Here is a 24,480-nt window from a genome sequence, read left to right as displayed (position 1 = left end):
ACCATACTAACACGCGTACAATCGGCAGATCTTTCGTCCGCCGACGTTTGTATGACGACGATCTGTGCGTGTGTACGGGGCTTTAGATTAACCAAAACCATATAATATGAGGTCAGACCTAAACACTTTCAATTTGTATGCAATCAGGCAGGCCCTTGCACTACATAGTTGAAGGTAAAGCCCCGTACACACGTACCGATGGTCGGCTTACAAATGTTCCTCTTTTCTCCCCGGGATGTCGGTGTCTGCTGAAAAGTGCAAAGACAGCACAAGGACAGCACAAGAATTTTGTCCGCCGACTGCAGAAGTGATGTCATGTAATGGTTAACTTTCCCTGTGTTTTCTATTTTCTGAGCATGCCCAGTCTTGCAAATCTGCGGTCTGTCGGCCGAATTGTGTACTGACAGGCGAACAATCGTCCGTTCTGGTGTCGGCATACAAATATTTTCATGTTTGCACGAAAGACTTTTGTCCGCGGATTGTGCGCAGACATCTGTCGGAGGCACCATACTAACACGCGTACAATCGGCAGATCCTTCGTCCACCGACGTTTGTATGCCGACGATCGGTACGTGTGTACGGGCCTTAAAGGAAAAATTCTAAAGATAGTTACATAGTGTGTATCCAGTGAAAGGCCAGCAAGGGTCTCCTCAAATATGTTCCTGTCTGTGCCCTTTAAAGCAGCTTTAGGTATTGATCATTTCCCCTCCCCAAAGCCTTGTCCCCTTAACATCTAACACCTGCAGACAGACTCCTCCCCCAGTGCCTCTCTATATAAGGCCTGCAGACAGAGCCCTCTCAGTGTTAGTGGGTTTGGTAAGCAGTTACTATGTTCTTACGCAGGGCTGTCCTGGCTGGTGGAGCCGCACTATTTGCTGCAGCGGTTTTAAAGCACAACGGGGAAGACTCAAGTGTAGGTGCTGTGCAATGGCCTCCAGCCTTCACCAGGCGATGGGACCCCAACTGGGACCGGTGAGTTCTTCATATAGTAGATGTGACTTCTTATATTAATGGCAGAAAAGTTAAAAAAATTATCTCATGTGCCATGAGCAACTCCGTTATCAACCTGACCTATTGTAGTGCACCAGTTACTACTCCTATGCAGGGTGGTTGTGTGAACCATTTACAAGTCCCATTTATTGCAAAGCCTTCCTATCAGAGGCGTAACTAGAACCTTCAGGGCCCTGGTGCATGAAACCATGAAGGGTCCTTCCCTTCAAGCCTAGGGCTCTTCCCACTGATCCTGGGGCCCTTTACGCTCGTTGCGGCCCTTTATTATGGTCCTGTAGTGGGACCCTCTACAAGTTCTGCAGTGGGTCCCCCTTCCTGCCATCTTGGGGCCTCCCCGTGGTGGTGAAATGCCAGGGCCCGGTTGCAAGTGTAACCTTTGCGATCCTGGAAGTTCACCCACTGGTGTCAGTAGTTTTTTTTTATTTTTTGGTATTTTAATTGTATTTATCATTTTATTTTTTTACAATGTCACTGACTATGACTCTGTCCATTTAGAAAAGGAAGGAGCTGGTAAATTACATATTTACCGTCTCCCTTCCTGGTTCTCTATTGTGACGCAGCCTGCAGGAGAGGGGAGGGAGCACGGGGGGGACCAGGGGAGCACACAGGGGCCCAGAGACCGCAGAACACAAGTGAACTAGATAGGAGTGGCGGGGGCAGCTTATAGAGGAACAAATCTCCTCCATTTTCCTCCTGCAGCTACAGGAGCAAAAAGGACAGTGATTTATCCACATGCTGCCCCCACCCCTCCTATCCAGGTGTACAGGAGAACTGCACAGGCCCCCTGGAGCATGGGATCCGGTTGCAATTGCAACCCCTGTAGCTATGCCCCTGCTTCCTATGGTAAGCAAAGTAAATTGAATCTCTTGATTTTTATGAGGGTTAATGCATCTCTTCTGTAAATTGGGTTCTTTGAGTATACACATCCCATATCCATAAAAGACTATTGTAAATTTCCCTTTCTTTAGACTTCTGGAACCCCATTTCCTCAACCAAGATCATTCAATATTTCTGCACTGGGTACCATGCATCACAAAGCTCCTGGCTGAAGCTTACACTGATAGCTGGCTGTGCAGTAGAATGCTGCATTTTTACCATGTGCTTTAGTGTGAGTATAGCTGAAGTCAGGGCCGCTGATAGAAATCATGGGGCCCCGTACAGCCTACCTGACGGGGCCCCCTTTAGCCCCACCCTCAACTCCGCCCCGGGTCCCGCCCCAGACCCTGCCTTATATGTAATATGTGCTGCTTTTACTAACAGAACAGTCTGTTTTTTCTCCTTGCTTTGCAGTGAGACTAAATAGCCAGATCGCTGATCTGTGTACAAAGCATACAGCAAAGTCAGTATAACTAGCAGAAGATGGAGATATATAGGCTCACAACATGCATTGCTCTTTTACGTTTGGAAAATTGTTACTGCCATCAGAACCTTATCACACGGGTATTTTGTTACATGACAGGGTCTCTTAAAGAAATACAGTGATTATAAAAATTTGTAATCAGCCATTGCTGACCATTGCTTTTGAAAATGCTGCTTTACTGGCACATGATGCAGTGGCTTCAATACATTCTGCAATTTTAGCTAAAATTAGCAAAACTCATTTAGGTGGGTCTTATATTACAAAGCAAAGTATTCTTATTTACTTAGGGCCCCTTCTCCATGCCGCAGTACAATTAAAAATAAAAAACCTGTGGAGGAAAAAAAGTTAATAATTCACTTAGGAAACGTACTAAACCCGCAGCTTACATGTGCTCCATCCACAATATAGTGTGGCTCCCTCTGCTCACTGTAAGCTGTCTCTCCTTGCCACTGCTGCTGCCACCCGCCTCACATAAGCCTCTTGATCTCGGCTGCTGAGTGGGGACCTGAGCGGAGGAAGATCACTCCGCCAGGGTAGGCAATGGGCAGCCACAGTGGCAGGCATCCGGGACTTTAGCACAGCAGCCAGCAACATGCGGAGCAGGTGCGGGAATGCGCATGCGCCCAAAATTGAAAAAAAAAGTCCCTCAACTGCTCCGCCTCCACCATCCCATAATCAGAAAGGGGAACTGGAATTGCATGTAGTATATAACACCCCCTAAGCTAGTAGGAGTGGAATGAGCGGGGGTGCATTTTGTCTGTGAAGCTGCCCGGGCCCTCCCTGCTAAGCTCATGTACTGGCTTATCAGTGGCCCTGCACTGAGAACCCTCAAGTGTTTTTCTAATGGGGTAATGTCTGTTGAGGACCATAGCATCAGGAAGTCCTGAACCTCTTGCAAGTCAGAACCCGGGACCCATAGGACCTTGAAGTGCCTAGCCCCGAACTGATCCACAATGGGGTCGGGCCCCAAAATCATGCCAATCAATAGCCCTGTCTATGAATGACTTGTAATGTCTCTATGGGTGGCCAGATGTAAATGCACTCATATCCATTTTTACATCATGCTAGCTGTGATCTATAACATTTCTGGAAAAATATTCAATTTTTTTTTTCTAGACCTCCGCAGACCCGCAGGAAGGAGGGTGTATGGACACAAGTCCATTTACATCCAAACCCCCATAGACCTACATGGAACATTCAATCAGATCCACATGTAAAGCTGACAGGCGGACCTAATTGAAAAGCTTGGTTGAAAGGCTATTTAAGGGGAGCGGTGGTAGTGGGAGGTAAAAACATGGCTCAGCTGCATGTTCTTACTCCCCCCTTCCCCCTTCCAAACACAAGTGTGAACTAGCAACTCATGCTTATAATCATATTCATTATGATGATCACAGCACAGCATGTACTTTATGGCTCTGTGTCACATGGCTGCTGGGTGCTGACTTTGTTAAGGCTGCACTGTGTTACAATCAGTATGGCCAGAAGTTAACAAAGTCAGCACTCAAAAGCCATATAACACAGAGCCATAAAGTACATGCTGTGCTGTGATCATCATAATGAATATGATTATAAGCACACAGTCTGGGAGCTGTACCTTCCTTCCATAGAAGTCTGTCAGTGTCACTGTGTGCTGCTGGTCTGTGCACTGCTGAGACCTCTCATCCATCTCTCATCAGTCACTTCCTCATTCCACAGCATGCACAAACGAATCACTACGCCAGGGCGGCCGGAACTACATATTCATTCAGTGCAGCATAGACACAGTGCACAAGGTTAGTGTGCCTACGCCCCGAAAATGGAAATAAAGTCCCTCCCCTGCTATCACCTCCTGGGCCCCTCTCTTGACCTCATGGGGCCCAGGAAAATATATTTATACACCCTGTAAGCAAATTGAAGTGGGGGATGGGATTAAAAGGCTTTCTATTTATTTAGGCAGAAGTTAACTTTAAAGCTGCCCGGGCCCCTAGTGGAGCTCATGGAGCCCGGGCCCGGTACAGCAGGGCTGGTTGTACTGCCCTATCAGCGGCCCTGGCTGAAGTGTTTCACCCAAATTGAAAGTGTGTATCTTGGATGATTACTTCTAGAAGTAGATCCCTAATGGAATGACAGATGTTATACTTGGAGTTATATGCAATGATTTCACCAGTGTGTCCTAGGATTGACAACTAGACATGTCAGCATCTGTCTAAAAAACCTATATTTTTACTTTGCAGACGTGAACCAATGTCTCTGATCAATCTAAACGACCTGAAGGGCAATAAAGAGGACGACTTGAAAAGCCAGCTACAGAAATATGAAGCAAAAGCCAGACGTCATATCTTCCTTGTTCGCCATGGACAGGGCCGCTGATAGGGCAGTACAACCAGCCCTGCTGTACCGGGCCCGGGCTCCATGAGCTCCACTAGGGGCCCGGGCAGCTTTAAAGTTAACTTCTGCCTAAATAAATAGAAAGCCTTTTAATCCCATCCCCCACTTCAATTTGCTTACAGGGTGTATAAATATATTTTCCTGGGCCCCATGAGGTCAAGAGAGGGGCCCAGGAGGTGATAGCAGGGGAGGGACTTTATTTCCATTTTCGGGGCGTAGGCACACTAACCTTGTGCACTGTGTCTATGCTGCACTGAATGAATATGTAGTTCCGGCCGCCCTGGCGTAGTGATTCGTTTGTGCATGCTGTGGAATGAGGAAGTGACTGATGAGAGATGGATGAGAGGTCTCAGCAGTGCACAGACCAGCAGCACACAGTGACACTGACAGACTTCTATGGAAGGAAGGTACAGCTCCCAGACTGTGTGCTTATAATCATATTCATTATGATGATCACAGCACAGCATGTACTTTATGGCTCTGTGTTATATGGCTTTTGAGTGCTGACTTTGTTAACTTCTGGCCATACTGATTGTAACACAGTGCAGCCTTAACAAAGTCAGCACCCAGCAGCCATGTGACACAGAGCCATAAAGTACATGCTGTGCTGTGATCATCATAATGAATATGATTATAAGCATGAGTTGCTAGTTCACACTTGTGTTTGGAAGGGGGAAGGGGGGAGTAAGAACATGCAGCTGAGCCATGTTTTTACCTCCCACTACCACCGCTCCCCTTAAATAGCCTTTCAACCAAGCTTTTCAATTAGGTCCGCCTGTCAGCTTTACATGTGGATCTGATTGAATGTTCCATGTAGGTCTATGGGGGTTTGGATGTAAATGGACTTGTGTCCATACACCCTCCTTCCTGCGGGTCTGCGGAGGTCTAGAAAAAAAAAATTGAATATTTTTCCAGAAATGTTATAGATCACAGCTAGCATGATGTAAAAATGGATATGAGTGCATTTACATCTGGCCACCCATAGAGACATTACAAGTCATTCATAGACAGGGCTATTGATTGGCATGATTTTGGGGCCCGACCCCATTGTGGATCAGTTCGGGGCTAGGCACTTCAAGGTCCTATGGGTCCCGGGTTCTGACTTGCAAGAGGTTCAGGACTTCCTGATGCTATGGTCCTCAACAGACATTACCCCATTAGAAAAACACTTGAGGGTTCTCAGTGCAGGGCCACTGATAAGCCAGTACATGAGCTTAGCAGGGAGGGCCCGGGCAGCTTCACAGACAAAATGCACCCCCGCTCATTCCACTCCTACTAGCTTAGGGGGTGTTATATACTACATGCAATTCCAGTTCCCCTTTCTGATTATGGGATGGTGGAGGCGGAGCAGTTGAGGGACTTTTTTTTTCAATTTTGGGCGCATGCGCATTCCCGCACCTGCTCCGCATGTTGCTGGCTGCTGTGCTAAAGTCCCGGATGCCTGCCACTGTGGCTGCCCATTGCCTACCCTGGCGGAGTGATCTTCCTCCGCTCAGGTCCCCACTCAGCAGCCGAGATCAAGAGGCTTATGTGAGGCGGGTGGCAGCAGCAGTGGCAAGGAGAGACAGCTTACAGTGAGCAGAGGGAGCCACACTATATTGTGGATGGAGCACATGTAAGCTGCGGGTTTAGTACGTTTCCTAAGTGAATTATTAACTTTTTTTCCTCCACAGGTTTTTTATTTTTAATTGTACTGCGGCATGGAGAAGGGGCCCTAAGTAAATAAGAATACTTTGCTTTGTAATATAAGACCCACCTAAATGAGTTTTGCTAATTTTAGCTAAAATTGCAGAATGTATTGAAGCCACTGCATCATGTGCCAGTAAAGCAGCATTTTCAAAAGCAATGGTCAGCAATGGCTGATTACAAATTTTTATAATCACTGTATTTCTTTAAGAGACCCTGTCATGTAACAAAATACCCGTGTGATAAGGTTCTGATGGCAGTAACAATTTTCCAAACGTAAAAGAGCAATGCATGTTGTGAGCCTATATATCTCCATCTTCTGCTAGTTATACTGACTTTGCTGTATGCTTTGTACACAGATCAGCGATCTGGCTATTTAGTCTCACTGCAAAGCAAGGAGAAAAAACAGACTGTTCTGTTAGTAAAAGCAGCACATATTACATATAAGGCAGGGTCTGGGGCGGGACCCGGGGCGGAGTTGAGGGTGGGGCTAAAGGGGGCCCCGTCAGGTAGGCTGTACGGGGCCCCATGATTTCTATCAGCGGCCCTGGCCATGGACAATACAATGTGGCTGGTGAAACCGACTCTGAAAGGGTTCTAACACCACTTGGTAGGTTTAGTTTAAATCTTAATTCAGAAGCCTAGCTATCATGCCTATGGTCTCTCCATGTAAAAACTGTATGGTATTACTCAAAGTTGGTTTCTAGTTTGGGTTACAATCTGTCTATTAAACCACTTTCACACTTGCTACTGCCTGTACCTGCAAGAGGAGGGTTTTGTTTCTGTGCATGTGTACAGACCGATACAGATGAGTCTTTGGGCAAGTATACTTTGTGTACAGACTACCCCTTTCAATTTCATAACCAGAAGTGAGGAATCTGGATCTGTGGGATCACAGCTTTGAGAATGCAAGGGCCTTTCAGCCTGGACAGAGGGAAGCTGCTGCTGAGAAGGCATGGGCTTGTTTGAGTCGAACGTAAGTTCGACTTGAACATCAGCTGTTCGCTGAACACCCAAATGGGGCCTGCCGATGGAACGCCCCATAATGCATTGTGCTGTTGCAGTGCATTGATTGCTGATTGGCCAAAGCAATCATGTGACCTGTATGCTTTGGCCAATTGCAGCACAATGTCCTGTCAGCCATGACTGGTCAAAGACACGGTGCCTTTAGCCAATCATGGCTCAGGGGCTATGTCCACACCCCACACTATATAAGGCTGCTGCTTAACACGGCAGCTGTGTATAGTATTACAATAGAGATTAGGCAGGTAGTGCATAGTGAGTCAGTGTAGTGTACAGGCTTACCCCACTTTTAAAATGTATAGATGTATTGTAGTCCTGGGTCTCCTCCCAGTGCTCCCCAAGTTTTTTTTTTTTTTTTTTTTGGTCCCTGACACTTATAGTTTGTAAGCAGTGCTAAGCTGACAAAGGCTTCCCATTGATTCCAATGTCAGACAGGGAGCAGGGCCATGTCAAGCTGTCCACTATTTCCCATAGTTCCCAGTAGCACTGAAAGCTGAAAATTGGTCTAGGAAGGAAGGGGGTGAAAGTGCCTCGTATTTAAGTGGTTAAGAGGAACCCTATGACAATAAAAAAAAAATGGCATGGAGTCCCCCCCCAAAATCTATACCAGGCCCTTTGGGTCTGGATTTTACGGGGAACTCCATGCCAAAATGTAAGTGATGTCCCTCAAATCCATACCAGACCCTTATCTGTGCAGGCCAGGAAAGGGGGGGGGGGAGTGAGTGCCCCCCTTCTGAACCATGCCATTTGCCCTCAACATGTTAAGGGTGCTTTGGGGTGCTCCAAAGCACCTTGTCCCCATGTTGATGGGAACAAGGGACTCTTCCCGACAACCCTGGGCTGTGGTTGTGTCGGGGCATATCGGAATCTGGAAGCCCCCTTTAACAAGGGGGCCCCCAGATCCCAAACCCCTCCTTTGTGAATGGGTATCAGGTTTATCGTACCCCCTACCCATTCACCAAAAGTGTAACAAAAAACGTAAATGAATGAAAAAAAAATAAAAAAACACAGAACAGTTTGACAAGTCCTTTATTAAAAAAAATAAAAAAAAATGGTGTTACTCGATGTAAATCCATCGTCCATCACAATGCCTGCCAACCCTGGTATGGATTTTGGAGGGGCCTCCACAGTGTTTTTTAATTTTGGTGTGAGGTTCCCCTTAAAATCCATACCAGACCTGAATGGAACGCATAGACATCAGCAGACGCTGGGTTTCATCCCTGGTGATGCTCTGCCAGGCCTCTACTGCAACTGTCTTCAGTTCCTGCTTGTTCTTGGGGCATTTTCCCTTCAGTTTTGTCTTCAGCAAGTGAAATACATGCTCAATCGGATTCAAGTCAGGTGATTGCATAACATTCCACTTCTTTCCCCGAAAAAATGGGCTGCTTTCGCAGTATGCTTCAGGTCATTGTCCATCTGCACTGTGAAGCGCTGTCCAATGAGTTCTGAAGCATTTGGCAGAATGAGAAGATAATATTTCCCAAACACTTCAGAATTCATCCTGCTGCTTTTGTCAGCAGTCACATCAATAAATACAACCAAACCATTCCAAACCAAGTTCCATTGGCAGCCACACATGCCCATGCCATGACACTACCACCACCATGCTTCACTGATGAGGTGGTATGCTTTGGATCATGAGCAGTTCCTTTCCTTCTCCATACTCTTCTCTTCCCATCACTTTGGTACTAGTTGATCTTGGTCTCATCTGTCCATAGGATGTTCCAGAACTGTGAAGGCTTTTTTAGATGTTTGGCAAACTCTAATCTGGCCTTCTGTTTTTGAGGCTCACCAATGGTTTACATCTTGTGGCGAACCCTCTGTATTCACTCTGGTGAAGTCTTCTCTTGATTGTTGACTTTGACACACATACACCTACCTTCTGGAGAGTGTTCTTGATCTGGCCAACTGTTGTGAAGTGTGTTTTCTTCACCAGGGAAAGAATTCTTCGGTCATCCACCACAGTTGTTTTCTGGGTCTTTTGGTGTTGCTGAGCTCACCGGTGCGTTCATTCTTTTTAAGGATGTTCCAAACAGTTGATTTGGCCACACCTATTGTTTTTTTGCTATCTCTCTAATGGGTTTCTTTTTCAGCCTAATGATGGCTTGCTTCACTGATGGTGACAGCTCTTTGAGCTCACTTTTTTTTTTTCATATTGAGAGTTGACAGCAACAGATTCCAAATGCCAAATAGCACACTTGAAATGAACTCTTTACCTTTTATCTGCTCTTGTAATTGAGATAATGGGGGAATAACACACCTGGCCATGGAACAGCTCAGCAGCCTATTGTCCATTACGTTTGGTCCCTTAAAAGGGGGAGGCACATATACAAACTGTTGTAATTCTTACACCTTTCACCTGATTTGGATGTAAATGCCCTCAAATTAATGCTTAAAGTCTGCAGTTAAAGCACATCTTGTTTGTTTCATTTAAAATCCGTTATAGAGCCAAAAAGATTAGAATTGTGTCCATGTCACAATATTTATGGACCTGACTGTATGTAGCAGTGCCTGTATGAGGGGTTCTGAGTGGACAGACAATACCCTAGACCAGCGTCTGTGGCATCATTCTGCCGCTATAGTTTGGCAGGAGCCGCTTTGTGAACAGCTAAGATTGCATAGCTTTTCTAGATGGCTGCAGTTGCATTTTTATGAATTATCTGGTTTTGCGATAGAACAGAGGATGTGATTGCTTTGTTGGTGTAAGCAACCATCCAAATGCAAGGTCTGCTTATTTAGGACCATGAATGCTGACTTTTAATTTGGCAGTGTCCTCACGATTTGGTGCAGGGTGCAATTTGAATTTTTTCTTCAATTTTGTCGTTGTGCTGTAGGTCGTAAGCAGGCTAATTTAACTGGTCAGCGTCTGGCTAACTTGGGTTACACCTACAATGAGATGACCTTCTCTACGCTGCAAAGGGCCAAAGAGACCTCAGAAATAATTGGACAGCATCTGCAGAGTAAGTATAAAATATTACTGGATTGGTTAAACAGCAATGCGTTTTTTTGCATCAAGTGTTCAGTAAAACCATGGCATGGAATTATTTTCCCAGCTGTCTTTAGGACAGCATAACACAGTGGCTCCTCCCATTGGAATAGGAAACCCTGCCTAAATCCATAGGTTAAAGGGTGATCTTTCTGGCATCTCTTCAGTTTCCTTTGCAAGAAGACACTGGAGAGGACCTACAAGGTGGGGTTTGAGGTAGGAGCTGGAGTTTGTGTTCGAATGCCCATTTGGCAAAGGACCTCTCCTGGGCTTGGTGTCACTTTGATATCCTTTGACTTGTAACTTAATTTTGCTGGAATGGAGCAGCGCTGTGCCTCGAGTTCCCGTGCCCAGAAGGATCTGAGGCACAAGCTCTACACTGAAGGTTTTGATGTCTTTTCTTGATGCCTGGCACGTCCTGTCTGCTGGCAGGTCCTGTCTGGTGCACTATGGTGGGTTGCTTGATGGCCCTTCCTATGTTGTATATTATATAATTTTATTATATTATACTGTTCCCTACTATGTAATTGTGTTTAGCCCAAAGTTTCTGAAAATGGAAGATGTTCTAGCTCAATAGAAATATGCTGTCTGCCGCTTTAGCCAGCTACTATAGAATTGGCAGAATATAAGAGGGCCACTCTTTCTAAATCTGAAGAGGATTCTAAGCACTTGGTGAATCCAGGCAAAGAGTGTTTCTCCTCTCCCCTTCCAGGACGGCAAACACACGAGATGAGGCTCCACCATACAGGAAACTCAATCCATTCACAGCTGTAAAAAAAGGCCCCACCCTTGTCCCTCAGTATTGTTTCTCCTACAGCAAAACCTTTTTCTCTGACCTGAAAACTGTTGGATGGTGTGAGGCAGGTTCAGCAACACCGGTGAAGGCCACTCTACCTGCACGCCTACTAGATTTCTCACAGGTTGCCCCAGGATACAGGCAGTCGGGCAGTGGTGTTCCCTCCAGAGCCTGTGGCCTGCTCTTCAACAGGGGTCGCCTCCGGTCCTCCCGGCCATTCAGCTGGATTTTGCATTCGGCAGGAATTAAAAAAAAAAAAACGCCGGACAGCACTCTCCAAGCCTCGCTTCTAAATTGGAACTTCTGGTTTGTGCAGGAAAGGCTGAGTATGCGCAGCGTGACCCGGAAGAGGGAAGCGAGTACAGGGGACACGCCGGTGTAACGTGAGAATTACCTACCCCGTGAGAAAAACCTACCCTCGTCACTTCCGGGGAGAAACAGCTGAGCAGCGCAGCAGTGCGCATGCTCAGAGCCCCGGATACCTAATAGAAGAACTGAAGAGCTTACTAGTGCGCATGCGCACTAGTATGAAACGATCACGGTGTACCGTGAAAAAAAACCTACCGACGCGGCGGTTACATAAAACAGCTGTGCGGCAATACGAGTCATCTCCGCTCCTGTGCCTGTCACTTCCTTGCTCTCGGCAAGTAAATATAAAAGCGGCTCTCGGCTCCGTGATTAATGTTTTCATACACCCGCCGCCGCTTTTATATTTACTATCCGTGATCAGGGAAGTGACAAGGACAGGAGCGGAGATGACTCGTATTTCAGCACAGCTGTTTTAATGTAACCGCTGCGTTACATACAGTGCCGAGAACCGGGAGTGACGAGGGGTAGGTTTTTCTCACGGGTAGGTAATGCTCATGGAACACCGGACCTGCATGGCGGCAGGAAGGCACTCTCCAGCCGAAAGAAGCCAGAAAGAGGTAAGGTCGGTTCAGGTGGCTACAGGCAAAAGCAGATTGGAACCTGGTAAGTGCCATTTTATCTTCTGCTTGGGGCTGATACTAGTGTCAGGCATAGTCCCTGGTAGTTCCCATGCTCTCCCTCAGCGAGGTCTGTAGCCAAGTTACTATGGGGCAGGAAGAGTTGTCTGTTTATCGCCTCTTCTCTTACAGAATCCCCAGGTGGAACCCAGGAGGCCTCTGATAAAGCACCCCCTTTAGATGCTGGCACTAGCTTCAAAAAGGGTAATTGCGAGGGAGACTGCCCAGGTACCCCCCCCCCTCTCAAGCAAAGGAAGAGGAAGACCTAGGTAACACAAAAAATCAAGCTAAGTCTCAGCTTGGCTCTGGTGAGGAGGTTGATGTGGACCTAGATAGTGAGGTAGAAGAGACCAAATTGAACAGAAACCTGTTTGGTCTGGAAAATCTGGAGGGACTCCCCCCCCCCCCCCCCCCCCCCCCCCAAAGGAGATCTCGGCACAGGATAAGATGTCTAAAGGACTGGTTAAAAACCAATCCAAGGTATTGCCTGTTTACCAATCCTTGAAGGACTTAATTCTTCAAGAATGGCAGTTTCCTGAAAAGGGTCTGGTTAGACCAAAGACAGGGAAAAGGAGATTCCCCCTTTAAAGAGGAGTTTCTTTTCCCTTTCATGAGAAAGAGGGATGTTCTGGCCCAGATATGGCAGTTCAAATTAGTCTATGCCTTTCCCCCTCTAACTTATTCCTCAAGTTTTACAGAAGCTGTCCTTTCCCGGGCCTTCGCCTTGTGATTGCGCCTTGGAGGGCATGGTTTGCGACCCTGAAAGCGTTATCGGTAGCACCTCCTTGGAAGCTTCCGAACCTCCCAGACCTGCTATTGCAGGGACCAGTTTGGCACCCCAGGCCAGAATTCCTCCAGTTGACAGCCTGATTAGTGAGTGCCAGATCCTTAGATTGAAGGGCTGCTTAGAGTGAGACACACTCCTCCTGAGTAGGAAACCAGTAACGAGGAAAATTATACTTGGGAAAACTTTTTGTACTTGGCGTAGGCAGATGCAAATTTCCTCTGTCCCATAATCTTGGATTTCCTACAAGATGGGGTAGAGAAGGGTGTGGCGGTTAACACCCTTCAGGTACAAAAATAGCAGCTCTGTTTTTCTAGATGCAAGACTTGCAAAAGAACTTTAGTTGAAAGATTTTTGGCCAGGGATAGCTACCCCTGTCACTAGAAACGGGTTCCCTCGTTGGGACCGGACTAGGGTTCTTGAGGTCTTATCTAGAAGCCCTTTTGAACCTATAAAAGAGGTTCCCTTTAAATTTTGTCCCTAAAACTAGCATTTGTGACAGCCAGAAGGGTAGGGGACTTGCAAAGTCTTTCAATTAAAGAACCATTTTTGTTGATCTTCCCAGATAGAGGATCTGGCCTGAGGATAATCCTATCTGCCCAAGGTAGCATCATCCTTTCACAGGGAGCAGGAAATCCTTTTACCATCCTTTTTGTGATAATCCTAGAAATTAAATGTCATTGTTTAGATGTGAGGAGGTGCCTCCTCGCTTAAAGGACAAGGAGTTTAGGAGATATAATCACCTTTTTTTAATCTTCTACTCTGGACCAAGAGAAGGACTGCAGGCGTCAAAACCTTCAGGTGGATTAGGCAAGACATTACCATGTCTTATGAGGTTTTAGGTTTTCCTGCACCAGCAAAGCTGAATGCACGCAACAAGAGCACTGGCAACATCCTGGGCCGAAAAAAGCAGGAGCTTCCTGGGAACAGATTCACAGTGCAGCCACCTGGTTCAGCCATGACCCTTTTCTGAAGCACTACCGAGTGGAGGTGCTGTCTCCACAAGACCTAGCCTTTGGCCAAAAGGTACTACAGGCGGTATTCCCACCGTAAGGTAGGCCTGCGGTTACTTTATTATCCTCCCATGTGTTTGCTGTCCTGGAAGGTTTGTAGAAACAGTTACTGGTAAGTCGAACGGATGGTTTTTGAAACTCGGGGGCTTTTGTCCAGTGGTCAGCAAGTAAAATGTAGCATTTGGAGAATCTGTTCATACATACGGGGGCCTCTTTCTGTCTCTTCCCCCCCCCCCCCCCCCTAACATCTGAAATTGATGGTTGTGAGTGCTGAGATATAAGGACACTGGGATCTTACAATCTTTCAGTAAGAAGTCGTCAATGCAACAGCAGTCACAAACGGGCAGGGGAGCACGAGATTCCCACTCTAGTTAGTCAGCTAGCTTTGTCCAGTGGCACCAAGCTTTCACAGCTCACACTACATTTTATTGCCTACCTTTGTTAATTCACACTAATGGGTATGTAGCACCTGCTGCTGGATGGGAAGCTGCTCTGACTGCCTGGCATGCATGTCTGCTTCCTTGCTCCCAGGATCAATGGCCCATGGATGGTGTAGGCCACCTGATGTCCAGGGTCATAGGTAATGTTTTTGAGGGACCCCCCCAGCTCTGGAGAAATGTGGCATATCATTGTATGAAATACTGAACCAAATTTGGGTATGAGTGGCTTATCGGTTGTGACGAGATGGGTGCCATTTTTTTTTTTTTTTTTTTGCTGGCCTTGTGGAATCCTTTTAAACCACTAAACCTTTTCCAGGCTGGTTAGTGGCTGTTGCTACTAAAGTGAGTAGCTGTGTTGCAATTTTAATGTTAACACAACTGAAAACAAGCAACCAACTGCAATTTCATGAAGTAGCCACACAGTTCAGCTGTCCTACATATTTTGAGTGATAATGGGGCATGTAGCAATATGACCATATTTGGGATAAGTTGGTAGCAAGTCTTTTGGATGTGAACTTGCTAACTAAGGTGGACAGTCAAAGCTGTTATTTTGTTTCTCCACAGGTATGAAATGCACTGGTTCTGACTTGCTAAGAGAAGGGGCCCCCGTTAGACCAGATCCACCAAGCCATAACTGGAAACCGGATGTTGTGGTGAGCCTTACAAAATCTCTGCACTGAAGTTCAGTGACTGATCAACTAGTCAGACTTGTGAATATTTTGCTTTATTGAGTGAATGAATGTTTAGCGTAGGGGGAAAATTTTGAGGATCAAGTGAACTGCTTAACAGATGAACTTGTCTATATAATTCAGCATGTAAAAATGAACCCCAGTGGCTAATGGTTCAATGCAGACCTAGGCTATAAACTGGTTTCAGTACACCTGTAGCTTATGAAATGGTTTTAATTCTGGAACCTAGTCTCATTTTGTAGAGTACTTGGTATGCTTTGAGGTATGACTTTCCTCCATCCTGCCTTGCCCAGGAGCAGAGCAGTAAAGACTTGCGCCCTAACCTCACGCATCCTGTGGCTCTGACTTAACCTGCAGTGAGCCTCTATTTCTCACATGTGAGACATCCCACTCTTGGGTAAGTGCAATCCATGAAGGCTTCAATGGATCTACCACCAGCTAGGTGTCATGGGGGGGGGGGGGGATGGGACTTCTTAGGCATGATTTGCAATACTTTGCTGGCTATATTGATCATTTAATCGATCGCTTGAACCAGTGCCTCCTTGGCTAACAAGATTGGGTGTCGGTATAGACTGAAGACTATCAAATTTTATATTTGACAGAAGTTGCTTTACAAAAGCATAAATAAGATTGGGATATGTAGAATCTATTTGCAATGAAGCTGTAAAAATATTCAATAGCCGAATATATTTTGGTTTAAAGTCAACCATTAACTACCTGGCAGACAATCTGCATTTTGCAGAATCCATCTGTTTTCCTTGTAGAAATGAGAAGTATTGGAATACGTAAAAGTGTGTGCTAATACGGCCAAAGAAAAGACTAAATTCTGTTAAAAAGACCTATCATTAGTGGTTATGTTATTGTGGGAGAAATGCTAATCCTAAGCAAGGGTTATTGTAATTGGCCTATTAAAGCAAACCTCACCCAGAAAATATATTTACCCTCAAAAATGTACTACGTAGGATTTGAAATGGCTGCCAATCAATGGGTGGGCTGTCTCGAAGTCAGTGGCGGCCGGTGTATTGAGGGTGCACCCCTCCATCCATGCATTCGGCCCCCTAATCTGCATGCAGGGGCGCCGGACGCATGGAGCTTAATGGTTTTTTTTTTTTTAAATCACCTGATTAGAGCACAGAGCAGTGAGCCCCGAGCCCACCCATTGTGTGACAATAGCGAATGAAAATTCTGCTATTGTCACACCGATCCTCCTCCTGGCCAATCAGGAAGCGTGTCAGATACGTGCTTCCTGATTGGCCACAAGGCAAACCCCATGCTATTGGCCGAGGAGGTGGGAGCGGGAGGAATGGAGGAGACGCGCCACCGGGGGACTGAGAAGCCGCCCGCCGCTGCTGCTGCTCCAGGTAAGTAAGGGGGTGCACAAGCTGATCTCTGCATTGGGGGAATGTATGCTGGTCACTGCATTGAAGGACACGCACGCTGATCTCTGCATTGGGGAATGTATGCTGGTCACTGCATTGGGGGCACGCACGCTGGTCTCTGCATTGGGGACACGTATGCTGGTCACTATGCATTGGAAGGGGGCACACATGCTGGTCACTGTGCATTGGAAGGGGGTACACTATACCTTAATTACTGAAGGCCCCTTTCACACTTTTGCGACCTGTCACGCAATTTTTTTACAGCGTTTTTTTTGCCTCAATGCCTATTACATTTTTCTGTTTGCGCCCCCCCCCCAAAAAAATTTTGAGCACCAGCCGCCACTGCTTGAAGTGTATCATGTCTTCCCCTCCCCCCTGTCACTTCACTGGCCATTTATAGTTAGTGGCAAATTTGGAACTCCAGAAGGTGTAACCCTATTTCCTATTGGTGGATCAATTCTGTTTATACAAGCATTGGCTCTTGGCCACTGGATGACACTATGGGACTAAAAATGTATTTCAGTTTCAGGGGAAATTGATTTTCTAGTAACTAACCTGTTATATGATAAATATTTTACTAGAACAGAATCATAGTTGAATCTATCTAATAAGGCCTTGAGTCTGGCAGCTTTAACTCTTTGGGTGAAGCAGCATTTAAATGGCTGTTTTAGTAAAGAGCGCCTCAGTGTCATATTTTCAACTTGTGAAATGCATGTCGTTTTTTTTTTTTGTACTAGAAAGCTGCAATCCTAAATTACACTATTGATAGAAGTGTCCACATTTTTTAAGTAACAGTTGAACTCATTTCCTCAATGCTTTGTCAAACATAGAAGATAACTTAATGGTGAGTGTTTTTTTTCAATAATTTTTATTGAGGTTTTCAGAACAGTTAATAGCATAATCAAACAAGTGCAGTTCCGAGTAAAATAAACAACTGGTAAAAGTGTAATGTAAGCTGCAATAAGGTGATGGAACAGTAAATGCACAGGAGACAATCCAAATAATTTTAGTTAGTGCACCAATCCATCAGCCTGAATTCAGGATAACCAAACTAAACAAAGAAAACAGACAAAGGAAAGCATGAGAAGTAGGAAGAGGGGGGTCAGTCCGAGAGTGGGCAGAGACAGAGCCAGTTGGCTGTGCTGTCTAAGCTGAGGGGGCTCTTTCGGCCGAGCTTACAGAGAGGCCGATGGGTATTGAATCCAGGGTTCCCAGACTCTCATCAAACTGAGGGCGCTGATCTAGAAGAGTGGCTGAGAGGCACTCATTGAGCATTGTCCAGGTCAGTTTGTGTTTTACTAGATCAAACGGGACAGTAGGAGACCGCCATGATCTGGCAATTGCCAGTCTGGCGGCAGTGAAGATGGAACGCCACCAATTTCCTGGCTCTACCGGGCACCGGTACTGGAAAATTACCCAGCAGTGCTTGTGCAGGGGACTTGGTAAGTTTACCTGGGTTAAAGAATATATAAAATTATACACCCTGATCCGAAACCTCTTCACCTTGGGGCAGGTCCACCATGTAGGACCGTGCCCCTCTGGCCACAGCCACGAAAGCAAGTCGCCGGAGCCCCCTGAGCAAATGCAGCTATACGTGTCGGCACCATATACCATCGCGTTAAAACCTTGAAATTGGCCTCAATGAGTGAGGTGTTGACATATGACCTAGAGGCATTTTGGGCCATCCGGAACCAGTCCTCCAGGTCATATGTGGACCCAAGATCCTGTTCCCATTTTTGCATACAAGACCGTTTACCCATTTTTGCATATAAGACAGTTTAGTAGTAGAGGTTGGTATGCCATATATTTTTGAGATATGACCCGTATGTTTATCATAGGACCGACACAAATATTCCATCGGGGTGGAGGTAGTGAGGTCAGTGATGGAGTGTAGCAAACGAAGATGGTGAGAGTAAGTTGTACATAACGGTAAAATTCTGAATTGGGAAGCTGAAGTTTCTCCTGTAAGTAAACCCTTGGTAAAATATCTCCATGATTACAGCAGTCAGCAATGCAAATTAACCCCTTGTTAGTCCACCAGGCAAAGGCCTAAGGCTGGAGACCAGGGGTGAAATCGGGGTTGCCCGCTATCGGAGCCAGGGGGGCTTGAGGAGATCGAAATGCATGTGTTTTAGATAGCCTGTCCCAGAGGTTCAGGGAGAAAGCTATTGTTGGACATAACATAGGAGGCCTGTCTTTGTGCTTCAGCCACATAAGGTGGCTGAGGGGCTTGGATGGGTGGTGGGCGGATTCTATGTGCATCCAGCTAGACCATTGGGAAGAATGATTTCCATATAGTTTAAGAAGTTTACTAATCAACATGGCCCTTTGTTCAAAAATCGGCAGTAGGTTTGTTACCATTTGCTCAGTATAAATATAGTTTGCGGAACAAACTGCTTCAGTTGGAAAGATGGTCTATGGTGGACACTAGGACCTTGAGATGACCTTATTTTTTTTTCCAGGCCTATTTGAAATCTGGTTTCTAACTAGAGAAAAAAACCTATAGATATTTGTTAATTGGTTTCCCTAATTTGTAAATGCTTTATCTGTTCTGGAAATCTCTCTCCCCTCTAGTATTTTGATGATGGCCCACGCATAGAATCTGCTTTTAGAAGCTTTATTCACCGTGCTGACTGTGAACAGAGAGACGAAAGCTATGAGATCCTAGTTTGCCATGACAATGTTATCCGCTATATTGTATGCAGGTAAGGGTATCTGCCAAGTTTTTGCAAGAATTAAAAATAGATGGCAAACAAGTAACGCTTGTGCTGACTTGGGATGTTTACACATGTTGGCTTTGCTCCTAAGTCTATCTCTGTAACTGTTTCTCTCCCTGCAGCAGGGCCATCTTACCGAATGGGCACACGGGGCAGTTGCCCGGGGGCCCCACCTGCCCAGCGACCAGCCTAAGCCAAGCATTAGTCCCGATTCCCATGTGCATCTCCTCGCCACCGAACTTAGCAGTTGGCAAGCGCTTGTCGGCCCTGCTGTACCAATAAATATCGCCTTATCCATAATTTGCATTTTATTCTCGTGGGTGATTGTGTAGGTGGGGCCCCAGTGCACTGCATTGCCCGGGGTCCATTAATGCTCTTAAGATGGCACTGCCCTGCAGTTCTTCCTATACTCCTTGTCCCAGCTTGTGTGTTGTTTTTTTTTTTTTTTCTCTCTCCTCCATTGTGCTGTCTTCCTGAGAGTCATAGCTGATCAGCTGCATTCCCATGGGGTGAAGAATTTACGGATATGCCGGTTCCATAGCTGCCTTTATCTTGTCCCAGTGCAGTTTAGTGTGCTTGATGTAGCTGGGCTTCCCACTCCTCTCCCCCAGACTGCTTCCTGATCTATGCAACTTTGCTTCTCCCCTACATTGTCAGTTCCCTCTGCATCCATGTAACAACTCCTTCTATTTACCCATTTACTAACTGATCTGGCAGTAGTAAACTCCTTATTTTTTTCTCTTGTATCTACAGGTAAGCCTATAATGGGGCTTAACTGTACATGCAGTGAATATCTCCTAAACCTAGCAGCCGGTGATGGCACAGACGCATGTGCACTGTGCCCTCAATGACATACACTCCATTGAGAGCTGTGCTGTGACAATGACCCCGTGCACATGCATGTGAGTTACACCATCAGTTTGGCCAAATGACTGGAGCCCAAGAAACTGGACCAGATGAAGATGGAATCCCTTAATAGTGACAGCACACCGCTGGAGAAATCTGTTTTTAGGTTGGAAAAATGCAATTCAGGGCTCATTCCTACAGGAACTCTGGCTGTGTGAAGGAGGGGTTTGGGTTGGAGACGCCTGTCATTCTATGGGGATGCAGCGCCTGTACGAAAACAGCAGCAGGCCCTAATTTGACAGGTGTGCAGGTGATTGGCCCCCAAATGCACACTATGTTCGGGCTGTACACCTGCATCCCCACGCCTGTCAAATTAGGACCTGCTGCTGTTTGTACAGCTCCAGGTGGCTCAAGCCACATAAATGAACCACTGATTCCCTGGGGCTGTAACCAAGCCTGTCATTGGCCAAGCTTCCTCCACTGTTCAATATGCCTCCCCATTGGGCACAGGGGGGATACTCCCTCAGGCCATTTGAATCACACACTGAGCAGACCTAACTCACAGATCCTGCTCCCTGTTAAGCAGAGTGCAATATAGAATTTACCTGCTGCTCCTCTGATGGGCAGACAGAGCCAAAAACTATACTCGCTCTCTAGCACCTACCTAGGAGGCTGCTAAACTTATACCTGTTTTTTCCATAGAGATGCATTGATGTGTTTCATCCAGTGGCGGCCCGTGCATAGGGGGCGCCAGGGCGCCGCCCCCCCTTAAAAAAAGGAAGAAAAAAAAAGACAAAGAACAATAAAGTTAGGAAAAAAAAAATCGGTTTGTCGGCCTGACCGTCCTATGTGGTGGCTAAAGAGGGGGGTGGGGTTTACGACCCAGAAAGGCGCCGATTGGCTGCCTTCTGGGGGCGTAACCTGGGCGCAAGAGAGCGCTTGGCCACCCCCACCTTCGTGATGTCCTGGCTGTGATTGGTCCAGTCTCCAGCCTGGACCAATCATCATCCAGGACATCCGATTGCAATGTCACAATGGGGGCGGTGCCGGTGCGTGCGTCAGTCACTCGCCGTCACTGCCGCTCTGAGGACGAGGGAGAAGCCGCTCACCTTCCCGCCCCCGACGCAGAAGAGGACGAACTGGATAGAGGGGAGAACCCGCCGCCGCCAGGTAAGTGCATTAAATTGCGAGCACGCACGCCGGTCTCTGCATTGATTGGGGGACAATGCTGTGGGCACTCTGCAATCATTGGGGTACGATGCTGTGGCACTCTGCAATCATTGGGGTACAATTCTGTGGCACTCTGCAATCATTGCGGTACAATGCTGTGGGCACTCTGCAATCATTGCGGTACAATGCTGTGGGCACTCTGCAATCATTGGGGTACAATTCTGTGGCACTCTGCAATCATTGGGGTACAATGCTGTGGCACTCTGGGGTACAATGCTGTGGGCACTCTGCAATCATTGGGGTACAATGCTGTGGGCACTCTGCAATCATTGGGGTACAATGCTGTGGGCACTCTGCAATCATTGGGGTACAATGCTGTGGGCACTCTGCAATCATTGGGGTACAATGCTGTGGGCACTCTGCAATCATTGGGGTACAATGCTGTGGGCACTCTGCAATCATTGGGGTACAATGCTGTGGGCACTCTGCAATCATTGGGGTACAATGCTGTGGGCACTCGGCAATCATTGGGGCAATGCTGTGGCGCTCTGCAGTGATTGGGGACAATGCTGTGGCGCTCTGCATTGAAAGGGGCTCGCACGCTGAACTCTGCATTGATGGGGGCACGGAACAGTGTTCATTGCATTGAAGGGGGCACAGCACAGTTGCATTGAAAGGGGCACGCACGCTGAACTCTGCATTGAAGGGGGCACAGCACAGTGTTCATTGCATTGAAGGGGGCACAGCACAGTGTTTGTTGTATTGAAGGGGGCACAGCACATTGTTCGTTGCATTGAAGGGGTCACAGCACAGTGTTTATTGCATTGAAGGGGTCACAGCACAGTGTTTATTGCATTGAAGGGGGCACAGCACAGTGTTTATGGCATTGAAGGGGGCACAGCACAGTGTTTATTGCATTGAAGGGGGCACAGCACAGTGTTTATTGCATTGAAGGGGGCACAGTGTTTATTGCATTGAAGGGGGCACAGTGTTTATTGCATTGAAGGGGGCACAGCACAGTGTTTATTGCATTGAAGGGGGCACAGCACAGTGTTTATTGCATTGAAGGGGGCACAGCACAGTGTTTATTGCATTGAAGGGGGCACAGCACAATGTTTATTGCATTGAAGGGGGCACAGCACAGTGTTTATTGCATTGAAGGGGGCACAGCACAGTGTTTATTGCATTGAAGGGGGCACAGCACAGTGTTTATTGCATTGAAGGGGGCACAGCACAGTGTTTATTGCATTGAAGGGGGCACAGTGTTTATTGCATTGAAGGGGGCACGGCACAGTGTTTATTGCATTGAAGGGGGCACGGCACAGTGTTTATTGCATTGAAGGGGGCACGGCACAGTGTTTATTGCATTGAAGGGGGCACGGCACAGTGTTTATTGCATTGAAGGGGGCACGGCACAGTGTTTATTGCATTGAAGGGGGCACGGCACAGTGTTTATTGCATTGAAGGGGGCACGGCACAGTGTTTATTGCATTGAAGGGGGCACGGCACAGTGTTTATTGCATTGAAGGGGGCACGGCACAGTGTTTATTGCATTGAAGGGGGCACGGCACAGTGTTTATTGCATTGAAGGGGGCACGGCACAGTGTTTATTGCATTGAAGGGGGCACGGCACAGTGTTTATTGCATTGAAGGGGGCACGGCACAGTGTTTATTGCATTGAAGGGGGCACGGCACAGTGTTTATTGCATTGAAGGGGGCACGGCACAGTGTTTATTGCATTGAAGGGGGCACGGCACAGTGTTTATTGCATTGAAGGGGGCACGGCACAGTGTTTATTGCATTGAAGGGGGCACGGCACAGTGTTTATTGCATTGAAGGGGGCACGGCACAGTGTTCATTGCATTGAAGGGGGCACGCACGCTGATCTCTGCATTGAAAGGGGGCATATACCATCTCCTGTACCATGATCTATGCCATGCCTATACCATCACCTGTACCATGACTTCAGTCACGCAATTTTTTTACTGCGTTTTTTGGCGCGAAGCAATACCTATTACATTTTTCTTTTTGCGCCCCCCCCCCCCCCCCAAAAAAATTTTGAGTACCAGCCGCCACTGGTTTCACCTGTCAATGGATGGATACAAAATGGACAAACGGTCTGCATGTGTGAAATGGGCCTAAGCTATTCTCCAGCCTGTAAGCCACTGTAATTGTTGGATAGCATTGTGCAATAAATTGGGTCACAGTACTGGCAGTTTACTTGTGTGCTGCAAAGGTTGCCTTTTAACACACTGGAGGTGCTAGTTCCAGGGCAGGGTATACCACTATAACATGGCAGTGTGCCTACACTTTAGTGTGAGTGATCTGGCAACAGATCTTTGAAATCTTTACATATTTTGAACAAGCAATAGCTAAATAAATTTGTTCAAGGCAAACCCATCCTAGCTTTCACTTTCTATCTTCTAGATTCTAGAACATTCTCTAACATTCTAGAAAGAGGTGGAACAAGAGGGGCCAGGATGAGTCATCCAGCCCTGGCCTCTAATAACATGGACTTGGGTTTTATCCCTGGGCCAGTCTATAGTTAGCCTATTCTCCCTTCTAGTAGCACATCTAAAGTGCTACACATTTGTGGGGTTTCTCATCCTATGACTTTATCAAATGGTAAATGCCATCTGCACCCAACATGATATACCCATTTAAGTGGAGCACCTGGAATTTGCGCAATAAGCAATTGTCATAACGGGTCTTTTTTTTTTTTTTTTTTTTTTTTTTAATAGAGCTATACAAGATGTATTGAGATTCCAGTTTGGTCTGTTTTTAGAAATGTCTAAACTTTCTTCTTCCCTAGGGCTCTTCAGCTGCCTCCTGAAGCTTGGCGACGTATGGATCTGAATCATGGCAGCATCACTGAACTTGTCATTCACCACAATGGTCATGTAACTCTAAGAATGCTTGGTGATGCTGGGTATATGCCTGCTTCAAAACTCAGTTGCTAAACTGGATGATGCTGAAAAATGTATGCAAAGCCAGAGATCAGGATCAATACAACTGCCTCCAAACCAAAACAGACTTGTTGAAAGATACTGTTTAACATGTGGTGATGAGATTAAACTTTTTTTGCTTCAGTTGGCACTATGAATGTAACTGTAATATAGAAGGTATGGTGGATGTAACTGTATTATAGAAGGTATGATGACTGCAACTATGGGCAACACAATTCCTTACTACAAAAAATGGTGGAGCTGCACTTTTAAGTGAATGAT

General features: G+C 46.5%; 1 protein-coding gene across 1 annotated transcript; it reads left to right on the top strand.

Moving 5' to 3' along the window:
• Positions 1-829: 829 nt before the first annotated feature.
• Positions 830-24,213, top strand: LOC309544877 (serine/threonine-protein phosphatase PGAM5, mitochondrial-like; the record flags this gene model as incomplete). Its single annotated transcript, XM_082243873.1, has 6 exons — positions 830-972; positions 4,585-4,682; positions 10,282-10,407; positions 15,017-15,105; positions 19,095-19,225; positions 24,066-24,213. The coding sequence occupies 6 exons, from the start codon at positions 830-832 to the stop codon at positions 24,211-24,213; spliced, it is 735 nt and encodes a 244-aa protein (XP_082099999.1).
• Positions 24,214-24,480: the final 267 nt, after the last annotated feature.

The sequence above is a fragment of the Pelophylax lessonae genome (assembly GCF_965119305.1).
Source record: "Pelophylax lessonae genome assembly, chromosome: 1".
NCBI classification, from domain to species: domain Eukaryota; kingdom Metazoa; phylum Chordata; class Amphibia; order Anura; family Ranidae; genus Pelophylax; species Pelophylax lessonae.
Note: the sequence above shows the minus strand (reverse complement) of the source record. Positions and strands in the feature narration are given on the sequence as shown.